The 12825-nt window shown below is 42.6% G+C and overlaps 1 protein-coding gene across 1 annotated transcript in view; it reads right to left on the minus strand.

Annotated features, from left to right (window-relative positions):
- Positions 1 to 12825, minus strand: part of LOC111144340 (family with sequence similarity 19 member A4, C-C motif chemokine like) — a 129591-nt gene that overhangs the window by 113366 nt on the left and 3400 nt on the right. The window contains exon 2 of the mRNA XM_022498596.1: positions 9800 to 9915. Coding sequence (XP_022354304.1) covers positions 9800 to 9915 — 116 coding nt within the window. The remainder of the gene's footprint in view (positions 1 to 9799; positions 9916 to 12825) is intronic.

Below are 12825 nucleotides of genomic sequence, written 5' to 3' on the forward strand. Positions count from 1 at the left end.
AAACCTCCTTTTTCTTCCTGCCCCATTGCCACCCCTCCCGATACTTTTTACCAGTGATTTAATTTTTCTTATCTGGGATAAAAGATTCTGATTTCCTTAGATACCACTGACATCCAGATGAGATACTGACCCATAGCTTTTTAAACCCCAAATTGTAGGCTTTGTTTAAATGAGTTTAAGTGCGTGGCTTGAAAGAACAAAGAGGAACTTTCTTCTCAAGGGTAAGGAAAATGTTCTCCTAACTACCCAAAGAACCCTTCAAAGGTGGCTCTCTCCCTACCCTGCCTCAAAGACTCAAAAAGGGGCAGTAGGAGAATCCTGCTCTGCAGAGTAGGAAGGCTCAAGCTCATTTAAGGAACAGAAATTCTTTACTCTTGGGTCAGAGTTGTTTACCCTTCCTTCCCTCGAAAAAGGATGTGAATCTGGCTCATTTGTCAGATATTTTGCAGAGCTGACCTTGCCAACAGCATGGGGACTTGAACTTTGAGCCGAGGAGATAAGAAATCAAATATTAACACCTCGTGTCCTCTGTTCCTTTCCCTTCTTCTTAAACGCCAAGATTATGAAAAGCCCATGAAGATGGCACTGGAGAAAAATAATGTGGCGTCCAAGAGAGGTCAATGGAATCGTTAAAGCTAGAGGCTTTTAGCATTCAGGAATGGCCAGGCCAATGCAAAATGAATATTTTCACAGTCCTTTCAAGAAGTGGAGATGGAGGGCAACTTTATACGGAGAAAAGAGACCTAGACCTCTCCCAGCCAAACTGTGGCCCCACAAACACTAAAAGAGAGACTCAACGCCCCTGGGATCAAACTATAGTTTGGTAAGAGCTAGAATCAAATTTCTTTTTTTTCCCCCCTTCTGAATCAGTGGTTCTCATCTTTGGCCGCAGGCAGCTGTTCAGTAATACCGTGGCCTGGGCTCCACCTTGCAAGCAAGATTCAGATGGGACAAAGTTGCAATGAAGGCGCTGTGTAAAATCTCCCCAGAGAGAGAATTAAGTAGACATCATCATGTAGATGCCCTTTTCGATCACCACCAAAACAGAGGTTTTTTGACCACCCCGCAGTCCTGTTTCTTGTTTATAAAATAGAGAATAATTGTAGGGAGTGGCTTATACAGAGATAGATCTATACAATTAACAAAGTAACCATTCACCCATTCACTGAGCGTGCAGCAGGAGGAAGACAGACAAGAACAATTACGGATGGAAATGTATTAAAACTGTATCACTGGATTGCACTCAGGTGGGAAAATGCCCATTATTGGCCAAAATAAGCTGTCCAGGGAGGAACTTCAAGACCTTCAGGCTGGTGCCACACACACACACACACACACACACACACACACACACACTATTTCAAATTATTTTGACGCTTCTCTCTTCCTTTATAAAAGAGAACGATCTTATAAAGAGCTCTTATAAAGAATGATCACACAGGCAGTGATGAGGAAACGGAATGATCTTCCCCAGTCTTTATGACTTAAGGTTACAAACCCCACTTACCTGGCATTTTCCATAAACCTAGGAGTAGACATTCAGGGGAGGGGAAAAAGAACTAAATAAAACATAAAAATAAATTAACCAAAATAAAAGGAGATGAAACATTGTGCCCTATGATTGACCCATGAAAACACAAATAACTTCTATTTCTCATCTTTCAGAAAGGACTCATAAGCATGCGCTGTTTATTAGCCACATGTGGCCCTGGAGCACTTGAAATGTGGCTAGAGCCATAGGTAGAAATAATATTTTGGATGTAGGTTACATAAAATGTGTTAATACTAAATTAATTTCAATTTTTTTTATGTGGTTATAGAACATGGAAAATTACCTATGTGGCTCTCGTATCTCTACTGGACCACGCTGCATTAGACCAGGCTTGCTTTTTGCTATTGAGCTCTTCTAAGCCTTGCCTGCCCCCTAGTGTCAGAATCCGGCAATACAAGCAAGTCATTTTTCAAAATCTATTTTAAGATTTTATTTATTTATTTGACAGAGATTACAAGTAGACAGAGAAGCAGGCAGAGAGAGAGAGGGAAGCAGGCTCCCCGCTGAGCAGAGAACCCGATGTGGGACTTGATCCCAGGACCCTGAGATCATGACCTGAGCTGAAGGCAGTGGCTTAACCCACTGAGCCACCCAGGCGCCCTCAAAATCTATTTTAAATACAATTCATTTTAGCCTGCGAAGTAAGAAATAGCAGCTTACGTACACAGCTTTATTATTTGCAGTGTTCACCAAAGACAAATTGCACTTGAGCCTCACCAAAAAAGTCCTGTACTAGAAATTACATTCCCCACTCAACTGTTAACCTTGGAAAGAAAGAGATTTCTCATGGAAAATTAGGCTAAAATAGTCAATCCAATCAAAGGTATCTGCAGGGTTCCTATAAAATTTCAGCCATTATAGGGGCCAGAAACATGAGCCCAAACTTGAATGCAACCACTACTCTTCAATTTATCCTAAGTTAAAAATAACACAAGATACCTGTAGGGGCCAGTTTCTCATAAACGTTATTTGGAGTTAAAAGCAATCAAGACCCAGCAGATTCAGGGAAAACTCTTTACCTCTCCTGACAACTGTCTAAGAAGAGTTTGGTGGGGATGCCTGGGTGGCTCAGTGGGTTAAAGCCTCTGCCTTCAGCTCAGGTCATGATTCCAGGGTCCTGGGATCGAGCCCCACATCGGGCTCTCTGCTCATCGGGGAGCCTGCTTCCTCTCTCTCTGCCTGCTTCTCTGCCTAGTTGTGATCTGTCAAATAAATAAACAAAATCTTTTAAAAAAATAAAGAGTTTTGACAGAAGATCTGCCTGAGGAATAGAGCTATCACCAGAGGTAACTACATTATCATGTGAACTGGGTCTGGTGCACAGGGAGAAGAGCAAAGCCTGTTCCATGAAAGTCCTCTATGTCCCACTATTCCTAAGTGGCCCAGAAAACAGCTGTTTACTGAACATTTACTGTTTTGTTTCCTAAAGATTGCATTTCTTTTCTTTGAAGACCCAAACCCTTACTCCCTCTCCTTAGTTCACAATGACATATATACCTCACTCTGCCTGTCTTTGTAATTTCCACGTTGGTATGGCTTCCCCATACACAGCCTATTAAGTTCAATTTTTCTCCTGTTTATCTGTCTCATGTCAGTTTAACTCTTAGTCCAGCTAGAAGGACCTTGAGAGAACAGGATATTCTAGCTCCCTAACACACCAAAGCAGGCAATTCCACCATTCAAATATTCATCATTTCTAATATAGAAAACAGGAAACCTAGGTTACCATAAATTTCAACAGTACGGAGATCTACGAAACAGAATACATTCCAAAGGAGAAGGCAAATTTCAATAAAGATGGCTAACATGTTTTCAGCACTACCTGTGTCAACACAATTCTTAGCAGTTTCCAGATATAAACACAGGCATGGCTTGGAGACAACCTGCAGGGGCAGTTGAGCATGGCAAGGAGGTCAACATCACAATCCAGACAGTGGATTTTGTTTTCCAGTGCATGGAAAAATCATGTGAACAATATACTGTGGTCTATTATGAACTACAGTTATGTTAAAAAAAAAAAAAAACCAACAACAATGTCCATACTTTAATTTAAAAATACTTTACCACAAAAAATGCTAACCATCCTCTGAGCTTGCAGAGTTCCCATCACTGATTGATCGCAGATCCCATAGCAAATACAGCCATGGCAAAGTTTAAAATGTTTCGAGGATTACCTAAATGGAATTCAGGGACATGAGGCGAGCCAATGCTATTGCAAAAAAAATGGCGCCGGTACGCTTGCTGGACGCAAGGTTGCCACAAGCCTTCTGTTTGTTAAAAAACAAACAAACAACAACAACAACAAAAACTCCAGTCTTATGGAGCACAATAAAACAAAACACAATCCAACTGGGTATGCTTGTGATGAACAGCTACTTACAAACCCAACACGACTCTCTCTTTCATTGTCCCCACTTTACAGAACAAGAGACTGAGTCCCAACTTGGCTTGACAGCTCACCCAAGAAGAAAAGGAGAACCAAGCACACATGCAGCTTGTACAACTCATTGTGCCATAAACAATAAAATCCCCTACTTCTGACCGCGGACACGTCCAGTCTCCCGCCAGCACCCCGCCAACTGTGACTGGCTAGCTCATTAGCTGGCAAGCTGGGGGAAATCTCAGACCTGTCACAATTCTCAGCACCCGCCCAGCTTCCCGCACCTCCAGGTCACTCAATCCCCAGCTTGTTAAATATTCCTTCTCTCTTTCTTGCCTGGGGTTGAGCTGAAACATCAGTCTTCATAAAGCAATGCTCTTCATTACAGTCCGCCTTTTAGAACAATGAAAAACAAGCCTTTGTCTCTTATACACGATAAAGCTTCAACCTCTCCTGGCATTGATCTATCTCCCTGCACCTACCCACAGCCCTCAACTGTTCTCAAAGATGAACATTTCCAGACTCCCTCTCCTTCTGGATGACTCTAAATATATGAATAGCTACTATTTATGGAGTGTTTACCATGCTAATCCATCCGCCTACTTTGTCTTATTCAGTCATCCTAATAACCTCATAAGGGAAACAAGTAGATCATTTCATTTTCACAGACGATGATGCAGGTTCAGAGAGGTTAAGTAGCCTGGACAAAGTCACACAGCCAGATGTGCAGAATCAGGATTCTATTTGACTCCAGAGCCTAATCACTTGATTCCCTTCTTCATTCCCAGGTGTGCTCCGATTTTTCAGGTTCTTTGTCCACCTGGACAGAGTATACTACGTAGGAGGCTTACACCGAAACAGATATTAAATAGTAGCTAAGCAGCACAGCATTTTTGTGCTATTTACACACCCCCAACCGGGTCCTATTTAAAGCTCGCTTGGGGAAACAGAACCACTGAAATGAATTTGCAAACCAGCAGCATCGAAGTTCCTGTCTCTCTGTTACATCAGGAGACAAGCTCTGGTTCTGTCTTCAAAGGGGAAATTGTTAATTTTTTGAAGTGTCCAGTTATTCCTAGAACTAAATCTCAAGTATGTGGGGTGCTTACTGTCCCAAACTCCTCATGCCTACATCAGATGAAATTTCTGCAAAGATCCCCACAGGATTAATTCCACAGGATTCTCGAGTTTCTGAAACAGCCTGAGTCTTTCCACCACATTACATTTGCTGCCCTCTTGCGGGGAAATGGTGCTGCTTACAGCAAAAAAACAAAGCAAACCAAAAAAAGAACCAAAGGACAAATTGCTAGCGGAAGAAATAAGAGTTAACTCTGGCTTCCTTTCAAAAGAAACTGACCTATGAACTGTCCCCTTCACCTTTTCTATAGCTTGAGGCTACAAAAACCCACATCATCTCACACCCAACCATTACCTCAAGTTCAACCCCCCCCACACACACAGGTGGTCTTTTGTGTTTTCTAATTCCTTAAAAATACCACTCTGGACTCTAACATAAGCTTATGAAAGCCATTTGCCTTAAAGAAAGACTCCCACCACTTATCCTATTAAAATTCGGTGGAGTCTCATTAGGTTTGGTTTTTTAATGCTTGAACTAAAATGAAAACTTCAAGCCACACCTAGTACCTCATCTTTCAAAACTGAGGATAAGTCCCACCTTCCTCCCCTTTATCTTGGCGAGCCCTTGTGAAGTCTCTCCGTGTTGATACCCAGCCATCGACAAGCCACTCTCGTCTAACTAGGGATTCCTGGGGCCACAGTTCCCTTAATTGGCCAGCACAAGCCACAAAGCCCTTGGGACGGTAACAAGAGGTCTTTTGGACACAGACACAGAGTCTTCTGCAGTTAACCCTCAGCAATTTGCCCTGGAGCTGTGTTGGGTACCCCCACAGTGGAGTAAAACCTGCTCAGTTTCTCAGCATCTCGGTATAGACAGCCTCCCCCACCTTCCATTGATTCCGACCCTGAGTTTTCCATCAGCTGAGCTCTATACTAGGAAGAAAACCACATGGCCACTGCAAGGATCCTGGACTTCCTTCCCCTGAAGGTCATTAGTGAACATTTATAGCAGTCCTCAACCCTCTCCCCATCTCTCTCTCTCTCTCTCACACACACACACACCCCACCCCCAAGCATCACTAGAATGGGAGGGACACAGGGAAGTGGGATGGAATGAGGAAAGGGATGGTCAAAGCCCTCCAACATCCTCAATCTGCAAAAACCTTTTGCCCATCATGGAGTAAACAATCAATAGAGCCAACAGAAAAGTGGATTAAAACATGCAATAGCTTAGGGGCGCCTGGGTGGCTCAGTGGGTTAAAGCCTGTGCCTTTGGCTCAGGTCATCAACTCAGGGTTCTGGGATCGAGCCCTGCATCAGGCTCCCTGCTCAGCGGGGAACCTGCTTCCCCCTCTCTCTCTGCCTGCCTCTCTGTGTACTTGTGATCTCTCTGTCAAATAAATAAATAAAATCTTTAAAAAAAAAAATGGGGTTATGGACATTGGGGAGGGTATGTGCTATGGTGAGTGCTGTGAAGTGTGTAAACCTGGCGATTCACAGATCTGTACCCCTGGGGCTAATAATGTTATATGTTTATTAAAAAATAAAAATAAAAAAAGAAGATATGGTCCATAATAAAAATAAATACCAAAATAAATAAAATCTTTTAAAGAAAAAGAAAAAAATGCAATAGCTTAAACAAAAACAGCCCACCAGCACATTAAGAGCGTCATCAGTCAGAAAGAGATACAATGCCATAGAACGTTTTCATTACTAGATGGGCACAAAAACAAAACTTGCTAGCACCGGGAGTCGAAAAAGGGACAGGGAAATGGGCGTTATCGCACTGTGACCGTGGGTGGAAGTATAAGTAAGTCCTGAAGTCTGGAAGGACGCTCTGGCACGATTAGACCGCGAACGCGCTGCAAAGGAAGCTGCCGGAGAGGTACCAGAACTCCGGTTCTCCTCATCCCCCTGGGTCCCCGGCTAGAACGTTCTCCCGTTGCCCCGCCCTGAAATGCGCTTATGGGCTTGGGCTCCAGCCAATGGCCGCGCAGGGCACGAGACCCCGCCCACACTTGCGCCGGCTCCTTACACCTGCCAGCTGAACCCTCCAGCGCACTTCGCCTTGCAGCCTGCTGGAACTTTCTTCCCCTTGCAGCCTGCTGAAACGACGGCCCATCTGGGACAACCTTGGCAGGCACAGGTTGAAAATGTTAGCACTTCCAACCACCACGGGTTCCAGAAAGACTGCAATACAGGAGGATCCTCCAGAGGATATATTTGCACCCGACCGCAAAGACTCAGGAACAAGAAACAGACCTCCATTTACTGAGCCATTTTTGTATTCGGTCTGTTGGCTACAGCAGTCGGGCTACTCTCGCTAATACATGTGCATGCACTTTAACTCAAGATCTCGCTACTAGGAATTCACCTGAAGTCGGAACATATATATTTGTATAAATACGGTAACAAGTCAAGTGTCCACAAAAATGGGGAGGGATCAAATCATGTATGGCATGTCCTTACCATAGAGGACTAGGCGGTGTTACACAGAGTGATAGATGTGTAAGCACGCAAATGAAAAGATTTATAAACTCTATCGTTAAATGGGAAAAAAAAAAATCAAAACAGGGGCATACAGATAGGTAAGTGCATACACATATACTAGGGGAAGCATTCTTTTTTCCTGGAAGGACAGCTGTGATGATTAATTTTATGTGTCAGCTTGACTGGGCCACGGGATGCCCAGATATCTGATTGAACATTATTTCTAGGTGTATCTGTATGGCACAAAAAAGTGGGAGAAAGCTGACTTGGTTCTTTGCCAGACTGTTGAGCTGGGACATCAGTCTTCTGGTGCCTTCACTGTTCCTGGTGCTCAGCCCTTCAGACCTGGACTAGAATACACCTGGGCTCTCTGGTTATCAGACCTTCAAACCACATCACTGACTTTCTCGGGTCTCCAGCTCGCAGACCGCAGATCATGAGACTTCTCAGCCGACACAGCTGTGTGAGCCAATATTTCGTAATAAATCTTTTTATATCACGTATATCATACACATGCACTCATGTGTGCACGCAGTAAGAAAATGAGAACACCGAGCCCCCTGCAGGGAGGAACCAGTCCTGTCTCCTTTGATGGTTGTTCAGACAAGGGGTGAGAAAGATTTAAATCCCAAAGATGAAAGCAGGAGGAATCCCCTAAAAGCCAAAGGACATGTGCTGGGAATCCAAATAAAACCAGCTAGGAATTCTAGGGCTGAAAATTTCATTCCTTGAGCATGATTTGCCAAGGCTTTGCTCTGACTTCTCGCTGTCCTGAGGGCTGTTGAGTCTTGGCTTATAGAGAAGATATTGTCCGTATTTCTTGTGCACATAATTCTAATCTTAATTTAGATTTATACCTATGCTTGTGCCTTTTCTAAATTCAAAGAAATGAGGATTGCCGCATGGATAAAAATCGAAGGTTCAGTCCTGTCCTCTGTCTCCTTCAACTTCTAATCCCTTTTCAACACAATCTCTCAAGCCGAGTTCCTGGAAGTCTGGAAATCTGCTCTGATAACTTGCCCCACTGAAATGTTCTGCCTGATTGCTACCCAAACTCTCAGCCTCCACCCAAGAAGAGAGATATGAATTAAACAGATAAGACTAATGACTTCACTCTATCCTTCAGAACAAGCTCATCAAAAGATACACAGTGCAATGACCAACTAGCTGTAGGCACTTCACAGCAGCCAAATGGTATTGATTTTATGCTGATTCATTAAAATTTCAATTATTTTTCTCGTCTTCTCTGAACTCTCACTGGAGGCGGGAAAAAATGAACCGTGAGAGATTTTTTAAAATCATGGTAAGCCTAATATCCTGTCTTAACCTTAAAATATCAGAATAACTGAGTGGAAAGCACAGCCTGGTATATGTCTGAGGGTAAGGATATCTGACAAACTTGATACATTAGACCCATGGGAGGCAGAATTTACCATTCTATCTGGTTGAGAGTCTGAGACTCACTTTTTCACTAAGCAGTCCGAGAAAGCCTGGCATTGCCACCCTTCAAATTACTAACGCAATGACAGCAAATTAATTATTTGGCGATGAGTCTACAAACAAATACAAATGGCTCAGAAAAACACATTGCACTGGGGAGTTTCCAAGTCTGTATCACTTTAAATGTAGATGTAACAGGGAGAGGGGGGAGGGGCAGAAACGCACATACACATGCACCTGCACACACACAGACTCAAGTGATTATTTTCAACTTTTTTAGAAATAAGCAAAGTATACACAAGGGTCTCATGAGAAATTACGGGAATGATTCTCTAAAACTTTAGACACATTTTATTTTAGGTCCCATGCAAAAACTACCGTTGTTTTTTTTTTCTTTTCTTACTTCTTTGTTTTTTTAAATCATTCACCATCTTTTCTCCACCAAGTGGTCTTAGATTATCTGACAGCTTCACTCTAGCCCTGGAAGTGTTTAAGTGTTTAAGTTAAGTACCAGTAAAGACGTCCTGCCTTCAGAGGAACCTACAGGAGTAATACATACGCAAAGAAAGGGAGGCTGGATTTCCAGGATTCTTGGAGAAAAATCACTCTAAGAATGGAAGTGTATTCAGGAAAGAAAAGGAGGGGAAACACCTGGAAACTATCCTTTAAAAATGTCTAGAACACTCTTTCAGCACCAAACCATTGAACAGCATCGCCCTGATGTATCTCAGGTTCACTGGGATTATTTACACACCATCAAAAGCTCTTGTCAATTACCTGTGTCTAAAATGTGGACTCTGACGTTTGAAAGGGTTTTATTAATTGATCTCAGTGGTGCATAATGAGCTTAAAGGGCTTACCTGCGTGTCCCCGGAGGTGCTGGCTCGAGGCAGACATCAGCTTACAGCACACCATTAACACATAGGCCAGAAAGAGCCAATGTGACAGCAACACTGACTTAGCACAGACTCTCATCCTGGAGAGAAAGCAAGATGCGAGTCAGTGAGGGCTCAGGGAGGTGAGGCTCTGGGGCAAACACGCAAGCACGACCTGGGGGAAACTGGAAGAAAACAGCAAGTGAGAGGTGCTCAGCACTGGACTTCTTTTCCCCCAAGGACACTGAAGGCAAATCAAACCTGATTGCCACTGTGCATTAACTCAATTTCCAATGAACGCTTCTTATAATTACGAGTTTTCCAAGTTAGCAACATGCTTCAATGAGAAGTCTATTTACGAAGCCCCACTGTGTAGCCTGACTTTTCCTCATGGAACGTGGGGGTAACATACTATTTTATATCATGAAATTAGAAAGCTACACACGAAGAGCTGGATTCAGATAAAATAGACATGGTTTCTGCATCTCAGAGAAACCACAGAAATGGTCACACTCAGCCTGAGACTTTTCTCCTGGTTTCTCTGAGTGTATATTAATAAATGATTTTCAGTATCAAAGTTTGGTGGGAATATGGCCAAGTATAGGCGAATGTAAAATAAACTTAATTTCTTATGGATGTCGATAGATGAACACATACAGATGTGGTATGTATACACAACGGAATACTATTCAACCATGAGAAAAAAAGGAAATCCTGTTGTTTGCAACAATTCAGATGGACGTTGAGGGCATTACACTACGGGAAATAAGATGGAGAAAGACAAATACTGTTGGATCCCACTTATATGGGAAATCTGAAAAAAGACACACTCAGAGAAACCGAGTAGAGCGATAGTTAGCAAAGGTTGGGAGGTGAGAAAAATGGGGAGATATTGATCAAAAGGTACAAATTTTCAGTTACAAGTTTAACCAGTTTGGGGCACTAATGTACAGCACGGTGATTATAGCTAGTAACTCTTTATCATATACTTGAATGTTGCTAAGAGTCGATCTTAAATGTTCTCACCACAAAAAAGAAATGGTAATTATGGACAGGATGGAGGTGGTAGATAATACTATGATCATCATTTTGCAATTTATATATGTATCAAATCAGCACATTGTATACCTGAAACATACACAATGTTATGTGTCAATTACATCTCTATACAACGAAGATAAACTTCACTTCATGCAGATGGACAGTATTGAAACAGTTGCTTAGACAACTGAATTGTCTAATTCAGTTCACAAATGTGTATGTATGTATAGTCTACTATTCTCAAACAAACCCAAAAGAAATGAAATAAAAGGAAAATATCAAAAAAGCATTTTCAGGGTGCCTGGGTGTGGCTCAGTCAGTTAAGCATCCAACTCTTGACTTCAGCTCAGGTCCTGAACTCAGAGTCATGAGATCGTGCCCCGAGGCCTCTGTGCTCAGTGAAGAGTCTGTTTTGAGATACTCTCTCTCCTTCTGCCCGTCTCTCTCTCTCTCTAATAAATAAATAAAATCTTTTTAAAAAATGCATTCCCCCCTCAATTTTCTTCTTATTGTAATTGAAGGATAGTTGACATCTCCACTAATTTCCTCCTGTTTTTGACATTTTAGGGAAAATAGAACTAGATTAACTTTTGTTTGCTATTTTTTTTTAATTAACTTTTTCAAACAAAGTGGGACACAGAGTTTGGCATCTGAAATTCCAGTGACATTAGGTTCTGCCTGGCACAGGTATCATGATGTCATTCACCGCATCGGGTCAAGGGAACCCCGTATATTTATATTTATACTTATTATTTATATACGCACACACATATGCATACATATAATGCCATGTATAAACACTGGTTGGAGTCCAGTTTGCCCCACTAGAGGCAGAGTTCCTGAAGTTCTGGAAGGAAGGATCTCAGAGACCAGCAGCATCTCGACCAGAACCCTAAGACTGTGCTTGAGAGAAAGCACAGCCTTGGGGACCTAGCACCCAAATCATACTCCAGAGAACAGGTTCTACCCCCACCCTTCTCTCTTGGCCTCTCGCAATGTTGTCAAATAGATCTTGTTGAAAGGTAACATTCCGTTCGTTGATGTGAGACTCAGTCTGCCTTTGAAGCAGCCAGGGCAAGACAAGGTTCTAAGATCATATTTGAGCAACTCCGCATTCAAGGAGACACAAAGTCTTGGCTTCTCTTTGCCCTTGGCCTTGGAAATCCTGAGCATTCCAAACTGACATGGGAACATCAGGTCTCTCTGCTTGAAAGGCCCTGCAGGTGCTTTAATTTCTCAAAGCACCACCCTCTGTCTCCCCAACTTCACCTTGCACATGCAGGAGATAGACACCCCAGGAGCAGTTCAAAAAGTGGCAAAGAAAATAGGTGGGTCTACGTGAGCTTCGGTATGAGCACAGCTGCCCCTTGAACATCACATTTGAACTGTGTGGGTCCACTTACACATGGAATTTCTGCCATACATTGTGGTATTATAAATGTATTTTCATTCTTAGGATTTTTTTTAAAAGACTTGTTTATTTGAGGCAGTGGGGCAGAGGAAGAGAGAGTCCCAAGCAGACCCAATGCTGAGCATGGAGCCGGACTCGGGGCTCAATCCCACAACCCTGCGATCAGGACCCAAGCCAAAACCAAGAGTCAGACACTTAATCAACTGTGTCACCCAGGCGTCCCTCTTAGGATTTTTTAAAATAGCATTTTCTTTTCTCTAGCTTACTTTATTGCAAGAATACAGTAGGTAACACATACAATATATAAAATACGTGTTAAGTGACTGTTCATGTTATTGGTAAGACTTCCAGTCAACAGTAGGCTCTGAGTGACTAAGTTTTTGGGAAGTCAACTTCCCCAAGCCTTGTGTTGTTCGAGGATCAGCTGTCTTTAATCATATTGTCATTTCAGGGAACTGATTATTAATTTATTACTAATTAGGGAAAGCATGTAGTTTCTGCATTCGCTGACTTTGTGGATGAAGCGCTCTGTCCCACCCATAATGTCTTTAAAATTCCA

Source organism: Enhydra lutris, unplaced genomic scaffold, assembly GCF_002288905.1.
Source record: "Enhydra lutris kenyoni isolate GAN:26980312 unplaced genomic scaffold, ASM228890v2 scaffoldscaffold10, whole genome shotgun sequence".
NCBI classification, from domain to species: Eukaryota; Metazoa; Chordata; class Mammalia; order Carnivora; family Mustelidae; genus Enhydra; species Enhydra lutris.